The sequence below is a fragment of the Antrostomus carolinensis genome, unplaced genomic scaffold, assembly GCF_000700745.2.
Source record: "Antrostomus carolinensis isolate BGI_N321 unplaced genomic scaffold, ASM70074v2 scaffold12958, whole genome shotgun sequence".
Lineage (NCBI taxonomy): Eukaryota > Metazoa > Chordata > Aves > Caprimulgiformes > Caprimulgidae > Antrostomus > Antrostomus carolinensis.
The window spans coordinates 1-15,470 of record NW_010332361.1 but is presented as its reverse complement, the minus strand read 5'-3'; the positions used below and the strand labels follow the sequence as shown (position 1 = coordinate 15,470).

At 37.1% G+C, this 15,470-nt stretch overlaps 1 protein-coding gene across 9 annotated transcripts in view; it reads right to left on the bottom strand.

Annotated features, from left to right (window-relative positions):
* EYA4 (EYA transcriptional coactivator and phosphatase 4) overlaps nt 1–12,573 on the bottom strand; it is a 49,874-nt gene extending 37,301 nt beyond the window's left edge. For 3 of the 9 annotated variants that reach the window (XM_029086353.1, XM_029086354.1, XM_029086355.1), the window contains exons 1-3: nt 12,452–12,572; nt 11,218–11,286; nt 5,741–5,833 (exon numbers count right to left, since the gene is read on the bottom strand). In XM_029086353.1, coding sequence (XP_028942186.1) covers nt 5,741–5,833; nt 11,218–11,286; nt 12,452–12,572 — 283 coding nt within the window. Of the gene's footprint in view, nt 1–5,740; nt 5,834–11,217; nt 11,287–12,451 lie in introns of all 9 variants that reach the window. The other 6 variants (XM_010173487.1, XM_010173488.1, XM_010173490.1 and 3 more) reach the window with 4 other exon arrangements.
* Nucleotides 12,574–15,470: the final 2,897 nt, after the last annotated feature.

Sequence of the window (15,470 nt, the reverse complement as noted above, 5' to 3'; positions counted from 1 at the left end):
TCACCTGAACTGCAACATCTTAATACAAAAATTAAAACACTCCTAAATAATTCATCATTATACAGAGCTCTTTAGTTGGTATGGATATGTCATGCTTGCTTTTTCAGCTTGACTGACGTGCTTCTGAATATATTGCAGAGGCAATATCATACATAATCTGATCCACACACCACAGATCTTTCAAATTTGCAGATTATATTAAAATTAGTAGTTAAAAAGAATCTTGTGATTTAACATATGGTACTGCATGGGATTGAAATAACATGCACATATTTTTAAAGTCTCACATTAACAAGTTTAATTTTCATACTGGATAGGAAAAATACATTTTATATGGGCGTGGTTAATTTTAGTCAGCTTGGGTGATGAACGGTACTGCATTCACTACTAAAAAACAAACACCTTTCCTTATCAACAGGCCAACTCGACTAACAACAATATTTTTATTTCAAAATGAAGCATGAATAGTCCTGTCCAGTAGCCATCAAAATCATGTATGTCTCTACTATTCAGAGCTGCATTCTTCCAAGAAACTAACAGAACAATAGTCATATCCCATTAAAATTTCATTCAGAAGCAGTGCTCACACTGGATTAATTCCAAGTGTTTGGAAGTTTCTCTTTCCTTTAGCCATCTGTCTTGACTAAGACAGATGTATTCCAAATATATGTACTCTAAAGTGTTGAACGAATCCCTTCAGAGCAAATCCATACTGGGCAAACATACAGAGTGTCTTTATTAGGCCATCTGCTGTTCATTCACTTTTCAAAAGATTAAAGTAGTACATAACGAAGCACTGGAATTTCTTTAGTCTAATCAATCATAGTTATACTTCAAAGTGCACTCTCTTCCTGAGTTGTTCGTAATGGTAGTAGAAATGAACTTTCAGAATTATGTAAGTGACAAATAGGTTTAGGTTCCTAACTATTTTATGAAACATGACGGATTTCTACATTCAGGTTTAATTAACATCTTTGAGATCTCTTGCTTTGAACATAGGCAGAACTTTGTATTTTTAAAGATAGTTTAAATGTATTTAGAACATGTAGGACTTAAAGGAAAATACAGTAGAAGTAAAATAATTAGCTTCTTTTTTAAATGTGCAGTTGAGTATGGCTTGAAAATAAAGAACTGGATAATAATTTTTTTAACGTGTGCCACCGAATTTCATAAAAGAGTTGCTGATTGAAAAGGTATTGAGGGCTTGCCTGTGATGGAAGTCTGCTGAATTTAATTTTGTGTGGATATTCTTTTCTTTCTGAGAATGCCTTTCTGTGGTTTAAGGTCAATCCTCAGAGTGATCCACTAGGTAAGCAGACAGCAATTCCCAGAGTTAGACGAACCTATAGCTGTATATATCAACAAAATCAGTCCATAGAACATTAAAGGATGCTCTGTTATTTAAGGCTTGAAGAGTAATTAGTCTTCCCTGTTGTATCCCTACGACCTTTCTAAAGACAAGCAATAGCTAACAGAATGACCTTGGTGATTCTCAGGGCAAGGAATTTTTGTGATCCATTATCAGCTTATTGGATCGTTTTTGCCTGTACTGCTCCACTTTTTGTCTGGTCATTTGCTGAATGACAGCTCACTTGATTAATCAGTTTAGTTAAAGCACATTTACCATTCTACCACACCCTGATGTAAACTAGAAAAAAAAAAAGAATGACTGTTCATTTAAATCACTTTAACTATCAAAACATAATGTTTTTCAGCAAAAATTGTCCTGCCTGCTTTTTCATTCTTTCTGCATGTACCTTATTTTATAAATTCAGACAACAAATAAAATACTTCTGGAATGTGTCTGGTTTTAAGTTTCCCTTTTTTTCCCCCCATATTTCCCTGATGAGAAGAGAGAGAAAAAGAGACAAGTGCCCCTAAAGTAATTTGTATACCTTTCAAACTAAAGAGTCTATTCCTTTCACTCTTTCTTGCTTGTCCCATAGGTTTGTGCACATTTTAAACTGCGAGATGTTTGAGAAACACAGGATGTAAGACCTATCATAAGAGAACATTATGACTAAGTAGAGCTTGTGGTCCATGCCTACATCTCATAGATCAGATAGGTAATTCTAAGGTTTATCAAACTTAAACAACTTTCACTGCTGGATAGCCTCCTAATCCTACTTCTGAGAAGTTTTGGAAATGGAGGAGATGGTGGAGGCAGGTTGTTATGGTTTTTAGATGGTTTCTATAACTGCGCCACTTAGCCATTTATATGAATGAGGCTAAACACTGTTTTATGGTGCTTATATTAAAAAACAAAAAACAACAAAATAAACTATTTCTTTTCTGGAAAACTCAAATATTTCTAAGACTTCAGCACTGGAATTGCTCTTCAGGGCCAATAGAAGACCCTTGTTTCAAATCTCACTATCATGCTGAGGGCATATTCCAGTCCCTGGTAACACTGATTCACAGAGGGGACAAGAAGCTGACAGCCAGCTCCTACCAGTTACTCTGTTAGCTTAACTGGCCAAGGTGGCTGTGGAGAATTTAGATGACCATAAACTGTTCTGATAGCATGTGTTGGATTCAGTATATTAACATCAGCTGGAATTTTGTATTTTTTCTTTACACATCTGGAAAATTTTGTGCAAAGAGGTTAAGTTAAAAAGATCTAATTTAAATAACGAATCACAATGTCGAAGCACAAGGGTATCAAACATAGGTTATACAGCAGTATCTTCCCTAACTTTGCCTTTATAGCCTTCGGAAATTGTTTTCTATATGGTTTTTGTGTGTAATCAATCCTAAGTAAAAAGGATGATGCGAAATTTAAATATGTGTCTCTTTCTCCACCCTATTAAAATGATAAACAGTTCTCAAATTAATCTGGTACTGTAAGCAATACAAACACAAGAATGCATGCACTCACAGTGCAGCAGCTGCAGCATATTCAGAAAGTAGGAAAGCTCAAGGCTGTTCAGCTCTCCACACCCTGTGAATACCCACCCCAATGGGAGTCTGCTGCAGGACCACAAAGCTTCAAATCGAGTGTACCGATATCAATTACTAGCTGTCATTCTTTGAAGAAAAAGGAGGAGGAAGAGGGGTGCGCAATGTGACTCTCCACCTGGCCAACCCTGGCTAAGATGCACTGTCTCTCCCAGGGACAGCTCTGCAGGATGGAGGAACTGGGGAGCTGCAACACGTGAGCTGCAGCCCTGAGCAGCAGCTTGCCCCATGGCCTGGGCAAGGCCACTGTGGCAACTGTCACTCTAAATTCAAGAGATCTATGTGCTTCATTTTTCAACTTTTCAATCAAAAATTGGGATTCATCACAGTTACCTGTGAAGCCTAATCTGTCTCTCCTGCCCTACACCCTGCAGTCTGACCATCACTCTCTGCATTACAGCTGGTCATTAGGGACAGAGCTGGTTACTTTACACCCCACAGGGCTCATTCAGCCTTATGCTCAGCTTCAGGACACGTCATGTGTTTTTGATGGTCCTTGGAGCATGGAAATCAATTTTAATACTTTAGAATATTTGAAGGAGAGGATTTCTGCATGGCAGACTCTCAAATGAATCTCAGCAAAAGGATTTATTTTTTCACCCATTGTCTCATTTCATAAAATATTTAATAACATACCCAAACCTGTCCCTACTCAACAAAGGATGCTTGAGTTCTTCTGAACTATGCTTGTATAAGACAGAGTAGGTGATATCCCTGCTAGTGGCCTGTATGTCTAGGCACCCTCATGAAATGAGCTCACAGGTGCTCTGAAAGCTGCAAGAAAGTACTAGTTTTATCACCTTGTCACAGCTGGGAATAACACACTTATGTGACTGATTAGTAGGAAAAACCAAACTGTTCAGTGTTGGGCTTTGTTATACACTATTTGCAGTTGCAGCTGGTTTGTCTGAAATGACATCTTCCTACTATTCATTATTTACTGTCTTTGTCAACCCATTAAACTTCCCAAATAACTAGTTAGGTTAAAAAGTCAGAAAAATACTTTTTTAGTAAGTTTTTATTGTTCTTTAGCACTTCTACAAAACTGAGCCAACCAAACTGTCCAATTTGCAAGTACCAGTAAAAGGCAAGTGTGAAAGTAATGGGTTTTCTCTTTATGAAAGGCTCAGTGCGTTATCAAGGCAGCTCTGCGTTTTGCTCTGATGATGAAGACTGCACATGACTCAGACAGGCAGACTACTGATTTTCCATTGTGAATGAACATACTTATTTAATACATGAATTTGTGGCCTAAACGGGGAAACAGGTTCATATTTCTTTTGGGTAGGCAGGCAGCTAACGAGAAAAATTATCATGTAAGGCTCAAACTCCTGCCTTTTCTGGAGGCATCAATTGTTTCCAAACCTCCGAAACATAGAGATCTCAACACTTCTTTTGAAGTCAGTAGAAGCTAACGGGTGAGTGGCACCTGGGGAAATCCAGTTGTTTTACTTAGCTACCTAAATGCAAACTGAAGGCTGCAGTTTTTAGAACCCCTTCATGAAAATGTTGCATTAGTCATGTTTTACACATGGAATCCAACTCAGATGTCTTAAATACATGGTAGAACCTGATAAAATTTCACCAACAATGACAAAATCATATACATGGTTGGACATTCTATAATCTGCAATCATTAGTAATACAATTCTAGGCTAGACTAACAACACAGTAAAAAAAACCCCTCAATTTTAGCCAAGACTATTAATTTTTTTATGGAGCTTGTTAGACTTTAAGTTGACGGGGTTCCTTTCAGTATAATCATAATGAGGACAGTGTTTTCATTTTTTTTCTAACCAGTATACATTTGCTTTATATGTCATAAAAGACCTTTTCGTCAGGTACTAAATTTGTAATAAAGAAAGAAATTATTTTTTTCTGAATAACCAACTTCGGAGAATATCTGCATTTACTGATGCATAAAAAACAATTCCAGAAACATAAATTTAATTTTCAAAACATTTTCATTGCAAAGAAATATTGTGATTTCCAAAATATTTTAAATAGGGCTTGACTACTTAAGTCTACCAAAGTAATAATAGTATAAGTGTGAAGTGGAGATCCTTGGCTTCAATGACATTTCTGTCAGGCCATCACTGGACTGATATTTTCAGATGCAAAATTTACTCGCTGCCATCTCCTTGTTAATATTATTATTATCAGGATTCAGATTAATGATTAGAAGGCAGATTATCTGTACTTTTCCACAGTTCATCACCTTCTAATAATTTATAGGAATTTACTTAAAAATTACTGCTTGTTTGATTTTTTTAAGGAGAAGTAACTGAAACTTACGATTATTTAAAGTAAAATATAGATTTTATTTTAATGGAAACAAAGTAGTTTATGGCAATCTGATCAGTGTTTAAACTAACACACTGTTTATAGGAATAAAAAGATTATCATTGAAATATAACCCTTAAGATTTTAAATTTTACAAATTAAAACAGCTGTTACAAATACAATGCATTTTTTTCTGATTGTACAAGACTAACACAGAAAAATCCACAGTACAATGATAACATCATTACTATAAGATTTTTGCATACAGTAATCATCTTAGGCATCACTAAAGCTTCTTTAAGATCATAGCTCATTAAAATTGTAGATTTTAATATACAAAAATGAAAAAGCTATTATTATTTTTATTAGTTATTAAAATGTTACGTTATTGTAGAGTTTTTAAAGAATGCTTTGCATGCAGTGAAATGTTCATTAGTGAAGGTTATAAAATGGTACATTAATGTGCATCTAACAATACATAATCTTATTATGGCTTTACCTGACCCAGTAAAAGTGTCAAGAGATCCATCTCCAGTTGTTGTTGTTGTTTCACTGCTGTTCATGGGTTCCGTTTTGACTGCAAGAAGAGACACTACATAGAAGAATAAGTAGACATGAGATTTTACTTCTAAATTTATACTGGAGTCTTCATGCCAGTCTCCCTAGCAGTAGTCCAGCTAGAACACGCATGCGGTGCAACAGCTTCGACCTTCGCTCTAGCACCGTATTGAGATAATCTACACTTGCTCCATCTGGAACAGCCATGCATCTACATAGCTTTTTATCTGTGCATTGGTCTATCTATTGGTTTAGTAACTGGAATATCTTCTGGGGAGATTTCAACCTAAATCTAATTGATTCTAACAATTCCCTAAGAGCAGCAGAGAGGAAGGAAACGTTAGCTGTCAAGGGGTGTAGCACATAACAAAAATAGTTTTGCCTGACAAGTGAAACAATAATAATAATATGGTTTCATGCTCATATAGAAGCAAATTACTTTCACAGTGCCAGCATTCTGCCTTTCTCCTTCCCCTTTTACAGAGTCTGTTTGGGCTTTTTGAGCTAGGTCACCAGCAAGCAATTTTCCATAAATGAAGAAGTTTAAAAGGAAAAAAAGCAAAAGAACTAGATTAGGACACAAACGACAGCCACAACAAATCAGCTTCTAACTCAGGGGTTACCAAACATTTGGGTCCACTCTGAACTCAAATTTTTTCTTATGAATCATCATGCACTCTTCCCATCCAAGCTATAACTGAAAGCACCATGGAGGCAATCTACATTTTATAGTTTAATATGTTAACTGAACAGACCATCTGGCATGGACTTTTGTAGTGGTATTGGGAATCACCCTTCTAATTGATGTGGTAAGAAAGAGCAGTACAGAATACACTGCACCTTTTATTAGATGTTTGAATGGCTAATGTGGAAACCATCAACATATTATCACAATTGTTTTGCAAAGCTCAGTTAGAGATGTGTGTGAGCATTTATCACATATATATCAGCAACTTGGTTATAGATATCCCAGCACTGGTTGCTGTGCAGGGGCGCAGAGCAATGTGGCAATGAGGACCTGCATGGGTCACTACCAAGGTTGTACGCCAGGTATGGAAATTCCAAGGACACAGTCTGGGATTTGTGGAGGAGCCTTTGCTTTAAGACCTGGGCTGGCAGAGCCCTCCCAGCAGGTCTAACACGGAATCATAGAATTGTTTTGGTTGGAAAAGACCTTTAAGATCAGCAAGTCCAACAGAAAACCTAATACTGCCAAGGCCACTGCTAAACCATATCCCTAAGCACCACATCTACATGTCTTTTAAATACCTCGAGGGATGGTGACATATGCTAAGCAAAGGCATTTTCTGCCAGCTAGTCATCTGACGCCTCTGAGGGACATCAGCTAAGCTGACCAAAGCTCTTGTCTGTCAACATCATCGCATCCATGTTTGACTTCACTGGCAATAGTAAGGGGAGGAGGGAAGTTTCATGTTCTGAGCTGGCAGTGTACTTACAAACTATGGCTCAGATTCAAGTCACCTTATTTAAGCATATAAATTAGGTGCATACAAATCTCCCTTTATGTCCAGTTGAGAAAGAGAAGTACTTCCAGAGGGTGATTCAGTCCAAATACAGCCTGAGCTGCCCTCAAGTTCACCATCCCTCTTACAGTCTGTAGAAGAAAAGGCAACAGATGAGCTAAATAAAGGATTTTATTTTCTCACAGGAAAACAACACGCACAGAACCATGTTGCTATTCCTCTCTGTGTCTATGAGCACAAAGAGGATCTCACTGGAAACTGCACAGCTATCAACACTGTGTGAGTTACCTCTCCTATGATATCACACCTGATTTCCAGTCACACTGCGTCAGGCATCTTACTTCAGTAAGTCACATGGGATGCTGCAGATGACTACAATTGCACAAGTGACCTACGCTGAATTCAAAGGTACATCTGTCAAGTAGAGAACATTAGAGAAATAGGGATCTATTTGTCTCTGTGACTGGGAGAGTATCCCGCAGTGTCACAGGAGCCCCAGTGCTAAGGAAACCAAGAAACATTTTCTTAGACAAGTTATACAGTTGTATCTTTCCATTTACTGTGAGAGATTAAAAAATATGTAAATGTGTGTCTTTTAAATGTAGACTTAATTATAATTTCTCTTGAATAGAACTGTCACACTCATATATCCTCCCTGCAAGCAGCAGGATATTAATTCAATATTAAATTATCAGGGAAGAATTTTAGCCATTTTTTTTCAAGTTGCAGTGCACTCCTTGCCATTTTGCAGGCTACTATGTTCCGATTTAAAAAAAAAAAAAAAAAAAGCCGTTACAAAAATTACACAAAATGAACAAAGCCATTCATAAGAGCAATCAACCATTCCCATTTCTCTATTTAGATGAGAAAGGTGTGATTTTATTTTCATCAGATCAATAAAATATACATCCAGAAAAAGCTAAAGGGTCATTTGTCACAAAACAATTGCCTCCGCTCAACCTCAGGCTTCTCAGTCGTGTAGAACATGTATTGTTGCCTGAAGCATGAAAAGTAACTAAATTACTGATTACTATATACAAATGTCTGCAGGCACTGCAGTAGGAGAATGAAAAATCATAAGCTGGAAAAATTTGTATTTTCCTCTCTGAAGTTCTTTGGTCATATTTACTTTATAAGATGTATGTCTCTCTTCTCTGCAGAGTACAGACATTTACCAACAAGAAATATCCTACATTTTAGTATCTTTATATGTTTTTATTCAAGAAGATATTGCATTATTGTCCATATCGTGCTACAAGCCTATGTTCAGTATTGCATCCAGAAAGACACTCCAGTACGTGCCTAACTGTTTTATTTAACGAAAATGTCAGTAATGAATTGAAATGTTTACTTTAGAGTTGTGTCTAGTTCTGGTTAATACCAGCTGCAGTGCACTTCCACCAGCACCAGTCACCATCTTTTTCTCTCCCTGTCAAGCAGAAAAGGATCTAAACCAAAAGAAACTCTCTCATGTACTTAACTTGAGGAAAAACATCATATTGGCACTGTATTTTGTTGAAAAATACATGTAGAACATATTTTTGTATGTGCTTGATTTTAAACAGTTCTACTTTGTTACATTCAGATTTTATCACAGTAAGGAATTAATCAAGGTCTTTCCTCAGTGCAGCTAGACATTTGGACTATTACCTTTCTTTTTTTATGTTGCATGTAATTAAACCAAGGCAGGAAAAAGCACAAAGCTAACTAAAAAAAAAAAAAGAAAAAAGAAAAAAAAAAGAATTCTAACACCAGATCAAAAACCCAGGAACATTTAAAGTCGAAATCAAAATAAAAGCTGACAGCAATTAAAAACACAGAATCATCCCTATGTTTCCCACATGCGAGATGATGTGTAGTTCTGATACTATTGTGGCAACGAGTTTGAACCAGCACTTTAGATGAATTTTTTTAAAGTGTGGACTAGTTGGGGTTTGGGGTTTTTTGTTGTTGGTTTTTTTTTTTTTACATATTGAAAGAGTAGAAACAAAATGAAAAGCAATCTCAAGCTGGAAATACAGTGAATACTGTACATGCTCACAGAGCACAGCTACCAAAACAGTCAGGGGCTGGGGCATACGATGTACAAAGACAGGCAGAAGAAGCTGGGCTTGTTATGTCCTTGGAAGGAAAGACTGAGGGGAGAGCTAACTGCTGCCTGCAGCTATCTAATGGGAAGGTGCAAAGATGATAAGGAACAAAGGTACACTCTTCTCAAAAGGTGCCCTGTGAAACGACAGGAGGCAACAGACACAAGCTGCAGCAAGGGAAAAATCCAAGTAGATGTAAGAGGAAAATTCTTCACTGTGAGAGTAGTCAGGCCCTGGGACAGGAGCCCAGAGAGGCTGTGGCATCTCCACCTTGGAGATATTCAACACTTAACTAGACACTGCCTTGTGCAACATGATCTAACAGCAAAGTTGGACCTGCTCTGAGACTGGGTTGGCCTAGCTGACCTCCAGGGATCCCTTCCAAACTTCATTATTCTGATATGAACTCAGAATGCAGCTCCCAACAGGCAACAGCTTCTACAATATAAGTTCTTGACTTGATGAAAGGACTTAGCAGACCAACATGACTACTGCTCTGCCAACCTATTTTTTTTCTTTTTTTCCTAAAGAACTTCCCTATGTTAAGGGCTGAAAATGAACACGGAGTGTTAGGGATAAGAAATGCTACCGCTATTCGTGAAGCAGGACAAGCAAGTGCAATGGCTATTAGAGCAAACAAGTCTGACTAAAAGCTCATGTAAAACAATTACACCACACAGCTTGTCATAGGAACAATTTTCCTCTTTCTTAGCAAGCCTTAAGGGTTTTTGTAGGAATATACTCAACTAGAAACACAGATCTAAATATTCTACTGCCTATGGAAAATCAGATTTAATGCAAGTAATGGAAGGACTTTCACATTACATTTCCTCACTACTGATAATTAGTACTTAAATTATTACATTCCACATTTATCTGAACGTGCTGAACGGTTAAACTGAGGTGACAGACTAAATTAGCTCAGTCCTTCCTTAAACTTAAATTAATGTAACTGAGTAGGAGCATTCACATGGAATCAGTTATTCCAGTGCAAATTATTTTTTGTGCTCAAGTCTGAACTTTTTTTGGCTATATTCTCTCTGGATATGAGGTTTACAAATGGAAACCTAATTCTGAGGGTTTTTTTAAAAGGAAACTTTTGAATTCTTCCTAACTTTAGTCCAAAACTGAACTGCTTAAGCACCTGTGTAATGGCTTGTAGAAAGTCATGGTGACACATGTTTACACCTATGATTAATCCCACATGTACTGCAACACTGTCACATATATAATTATTATTCATTATAAATCATAACAATTAAGAATATATGACAGGAAACTCATAAACGAAAACAACAGCTTGGAAAATTTGGACAAATGTTTGTAAAGCAGCAAGTTACATGCAGTAGCACACTAGACATAAACTTTAATTAATAATTAAAGTAGTAGTAGGAGTAGTAACAATAATGTCAACCTTGATTTGTGGTCAGGTAATCATGCAATGTTTTATCTAAAAATAAAAGAAAATCAAATGGGCATTCTGTGGAAAATCCATTGGTCTGACTTCCAGCAATGCTGACTACCGGCAGTTCCCAGCAATGCTGATGGGACTCTCCCAAGTGTCTCAGAGAACACAGACAGTTAATCTAATTTTAAGTGGCTTAAAATCTCCTTGCTCATCCAATGAATTTCAAAGTATGGTAAGATAACTATTGCAACTTCCTACCAGTTTTCTGTCTGTGGGAAAGGCCTCTGAGAAGGGGTGGAAAAAAAGGATGGGGTGGGGAAACCCCAATAAAATGTTCAAACCACATAACAAAAGAGCAGAGCAAACCAAGAGATGTTACACAGCAGTCATGGAGACACACCACCACACGCATGCACTGTACCAGGGTCTCTCATACTTGTTGCAGAAGAGGGAGTGCTGCAACTCAGCAACCAGTCTGCAGTATTTAACACAGTCATGTTGTCTCCTGAGAACAGGAATGGTATAACAGTTCATTGTCCCAATGTCTGTTCAAGGCACTTGAACAGTGTTGAAGGCAAGTAAATGTTCTCACACTTTGAGCCAAGCCTTTTAACTGCATTGTGTTGTTCTTATGAGTGTTAGTTTAACTGGTTTATTCATGCAAATATAATATAGAGGCATCTAGTTTTTAGTGGTTTTTAATCATATGCTGGAAGTTTACTCTTTTCTTTATGTTGGAATAAGGATTTTCTTTAAAAAAATAACTAAGTTGAACCTTAACAGCTGAGCCCTTCTATGCAGAGCTTGTTGATCTCGCAGGTACATACACTTTTCATTGACATTGATAGATGTTTTTTTTTTCTTTAAATAGGGTTAAGTGAATAAATGCTTTACAATGTGGCCATAAAAAAAAAATAAAAAATCTTGGTGTCAACTGTTAAAATAGACAGCAATGTATAAACTCCAAAAAAGAGGGCTGAAACTCTAGCTCAACTCATATCCATGGTGTCACTCTCATGGACACTAATGGGAACAGGACTCCATCTCAGAATACGGTACCCTGCCTCCTACTGCTCCAGCTCATCTATTATCTGAAAGCATTGGAATATTGGCGGTGCAGCTGCATGGTAGTGCTGTCCCTATACTAATAGATACAGCAGTAATAACCAGTTACTTTGAGGAACATCTAAAAATCTCTTTCATTACCTGCCAAAAAATGGAATTAGCACATTCATCATGTAAAAAAAAATAATACCTAAGCCTAATTTTGGTGCACTTCTTTTGACAGGGATTTTGAATTAACCTAAATGCGTTAGGTATAGGGGTATAAGAGGAGTAAATTATTACTCAGCAAAGAAGTATGACGTGGAAAATGCAATCTATTTCAGGTTACCAACAGGTATAACCAAACCTTTAACACTTTGTTCAAATCAATCATTCCAAGATTTTCCTTGTTTCACCTTTGCACAGTTCTGCCTCTTCAGTTGGTGCAAACTGAAGAAATGCTGTTGGAATTAGTAGATTTACACTGGCATGATTGACATTTTTTCATAATTCTTGCTGGGTTTATAAATGGGTTTATGCTCATCCTTGAAATTATGTTAAAAAATGCATATGACTAAAAACTAGCTGAAACTTTCTATGACATGCCAGCAGTGTTTTATACTTACCTCCTGTTCCATTTGTTGTAACTGATGTACTGCTGAGATTAGGTTTATCCAGTTTGGAACTACCTGGTGCATCACTGCTTCCAACAAGATTATGAGGACTGGCTAGATCTTGCATTTCCATAGATCTGTTAAAGAAGAAGGTGACAGTATTTAAATGCATTGCGATACTATCCATAACAGTCTCTTTTTTCTATAACAACTTTTTTTACATGGAGAGTTTGCAATGTAGCCAGATTAACAAATCAATACAGGTTCCTTTAAGATCTTCTTTGCTTTTTACCAAATGAAAGAAAGTAGCTAATAATTTGATGTGAAAAGCAACAAGGTCAGTATTTTTCACTTTTCCTTTGGGTATTATGAAGTAAATGACACAGGCTTATGAAAGCGCTTAAAGAGCTTAAAAAAGATGTGCATGATGCAGTGCATATATATGGATGGACAGATCAAGGGATAAATGGATAAATGCATGTATATGGTTATTTCTTAGAATAAAACAGAGAAATTAAGTCAGCCACTACACAAAAAGCCAGAATAGGAACTTCTGCCTCCCATTATCTGTGTTCCAACCACCAGTAGTCACTGCATCCACACTAAATCATAGGAACAGACCATACAGGTGAATGAACAGAACTTTCACCTACATTTGGAAGATTCTTCACTCTTTCAAATGCATATATTCTTACTATCTCACTTGAGTATTTTTGTCTTCTGAGTAATTTCTAGGAAACTTGTAAGATTTCAAGTGCATTTAGACTGCAATGGATTTCAGTGTTACAGTTATACTGGGGGACTATGGAAAGCTTTAACTCAGTGACAACAGATTGCTTTTCTCAGACAAAGCAGACAAGGAACATTTCTTGTTAGACCGGTAATTACAGTCCAATTTGCAGTGTGTGCTCACCTTTTCCTTGCTTCATTTATAAATTCATTACACAGATTTTTTCCCCAAAGAAACATTTTTGCTATGTATGAGCAAAATTGCCAGCCCATCTGTGACCAGAGAATCATTTACCATATGTATACTACAAAGGCCAACAGAAATATTGTCTTACAGAACCATAAAAGCCCAACTGCATTGTAGAAGATTGAAATGGCTCAGAAAGAGATGAAGAGTTGGGATAGTTCAGTAAGAATAACCACTCCTGTATGTTGATAGTCTGGGCAGGAAGAGCAATGGCAAATTGTTAAGGCAAGACCCAGCATCTTAGGTATTTATTGCAAGTTTCACTTTGAAAGTGTCTATATTCTGTGCTCCTCTCATCCTTCTCTGGAGGAAAAAAAATGCAAAAAAAGCCCCACCATCTTTCCATGAAATATAGGCCTGCTGTCTGAAGCTATTTTTTTTTTCCTCCAACATAAGAAAGAGAAAAAAAACCCCAACAAAACACAGAGCAAAACTGTCTTCCATTTTGTGCTCCTAATTCCATTGATCTCCTGGATGCTTTAGCTTGCCTCTCACTGCATTCCTTTAACTCAAGACACAGATTTAGAGCTCACCTGTCTTGAATATCTTCCAGGAAATATAGGAAATACTACATGGCAACTGGGAAAATGTACCACAGCCCTACTTAAAGGCAAATGAACCTCAGGCAAAGAATCTCATGTACTTCAGTAAATGCTCACATCAAGCCTGAAATGCACCAACACTCCACTGGCAGGGCAGCCTTCCCAGCAGCAGTCTGGATGGGCAGTGGAAAACTGCTATTGTAGGAGGTCATGCATCAGTAGGTAAGAATTTTATAGCCATATTCAAGGAAATGCAAAGGCATAAACTGAGATTTGAACTGCCTTGACCCAGATTTCTTCATCTAACTGTATATACATTTCTACACATCTGTCAACAGTGCATTATATTTATTGTCTACCGGAAATGTGATCAGTGTTCGATGAAATAAAATTAAATCAAGTGGTTTACTAGTCCATCAGTTTTTGTTTTGTAGTTTCTGTGCAAGGATAGCAGCTAAAGGTTAGAAAAAGTCTGTGAATTTCCATCTTGTATATATTTAAGGGAGCAGGAAAATGCTACACAAAATAAACAATGTGTGTTTCATTGCATATACAGTGTAATACTCCCTACGTGTTCACTTAGCAGTTTTAAGTGTCACGATTTCCTGTTCAAGTATGATCAACACAGAGATACCTAACAGGCAGTTCTAGCTTAGAAAGTTCACACATGCTTTTTTTCTTGTTTAGCATGAAAATTACAATAGTTTACTTTCAGACAGGCATATATCATGGACACAGATACAAATATTTCAGCAATATTTCATAAGCAAAATCACTGATTTAGCTACCTAGTGTATTTAAAAAGTATGCCCCTTTAGTAATTTTCACACTCAAATTAGTCAGATTTTCTTAATCAGAAAACTAAATCCACTGATTTTAATTTTCTTGGCAAAGAATATAAACAAACAGATTTTGTAAAAGGAATAGTTTTTGTTCCATACCAGTATGAAATAATTTGTGCAGAGAAGTATTTTATTTGCCTCATATTTGTTTTCTACTGCAAATCATAGAATCAAAGTGGTTGGAAAAGGTCTTTAAGATCATTGAGTCCAACCATTAACCTATCACTACCAATCCCATCTCTAAACAATGTCCCTAAGCACCTCATCTGCCTATCTTTTAAATACCACCAGGGATGGTGACTCCACCACTTCCCTGGGCAGCCTGTTCCAATGCTTGACAACTCTCTTGGTGAAGAAATTTTTCCTAATATCTAACCTAAACCTCCCCTGGTCCAACTTGCAGCCATTTCTTCTCGTTCTGTCACCTGTTACCCAAGAGAAGAGACCAACACCCACCTCTCTACAACCTCCCTTTAAGTAGTTGTAGAGAGCAGTAAGGTTTCCCCTCAGCCTCCTTTTCTCCAGACTAAACAACGGCAGTTCCCTCAGCTGCTCCTCATAAGACTTGTTCTCCAAGCCCTTCACCAGCTTTGTTGACTTTCTTTGGACATGATCCAGAGCCTCGATGTCCCTTTTGTATTGGGGGGCCCAAAACTGAACACAGTACTCAA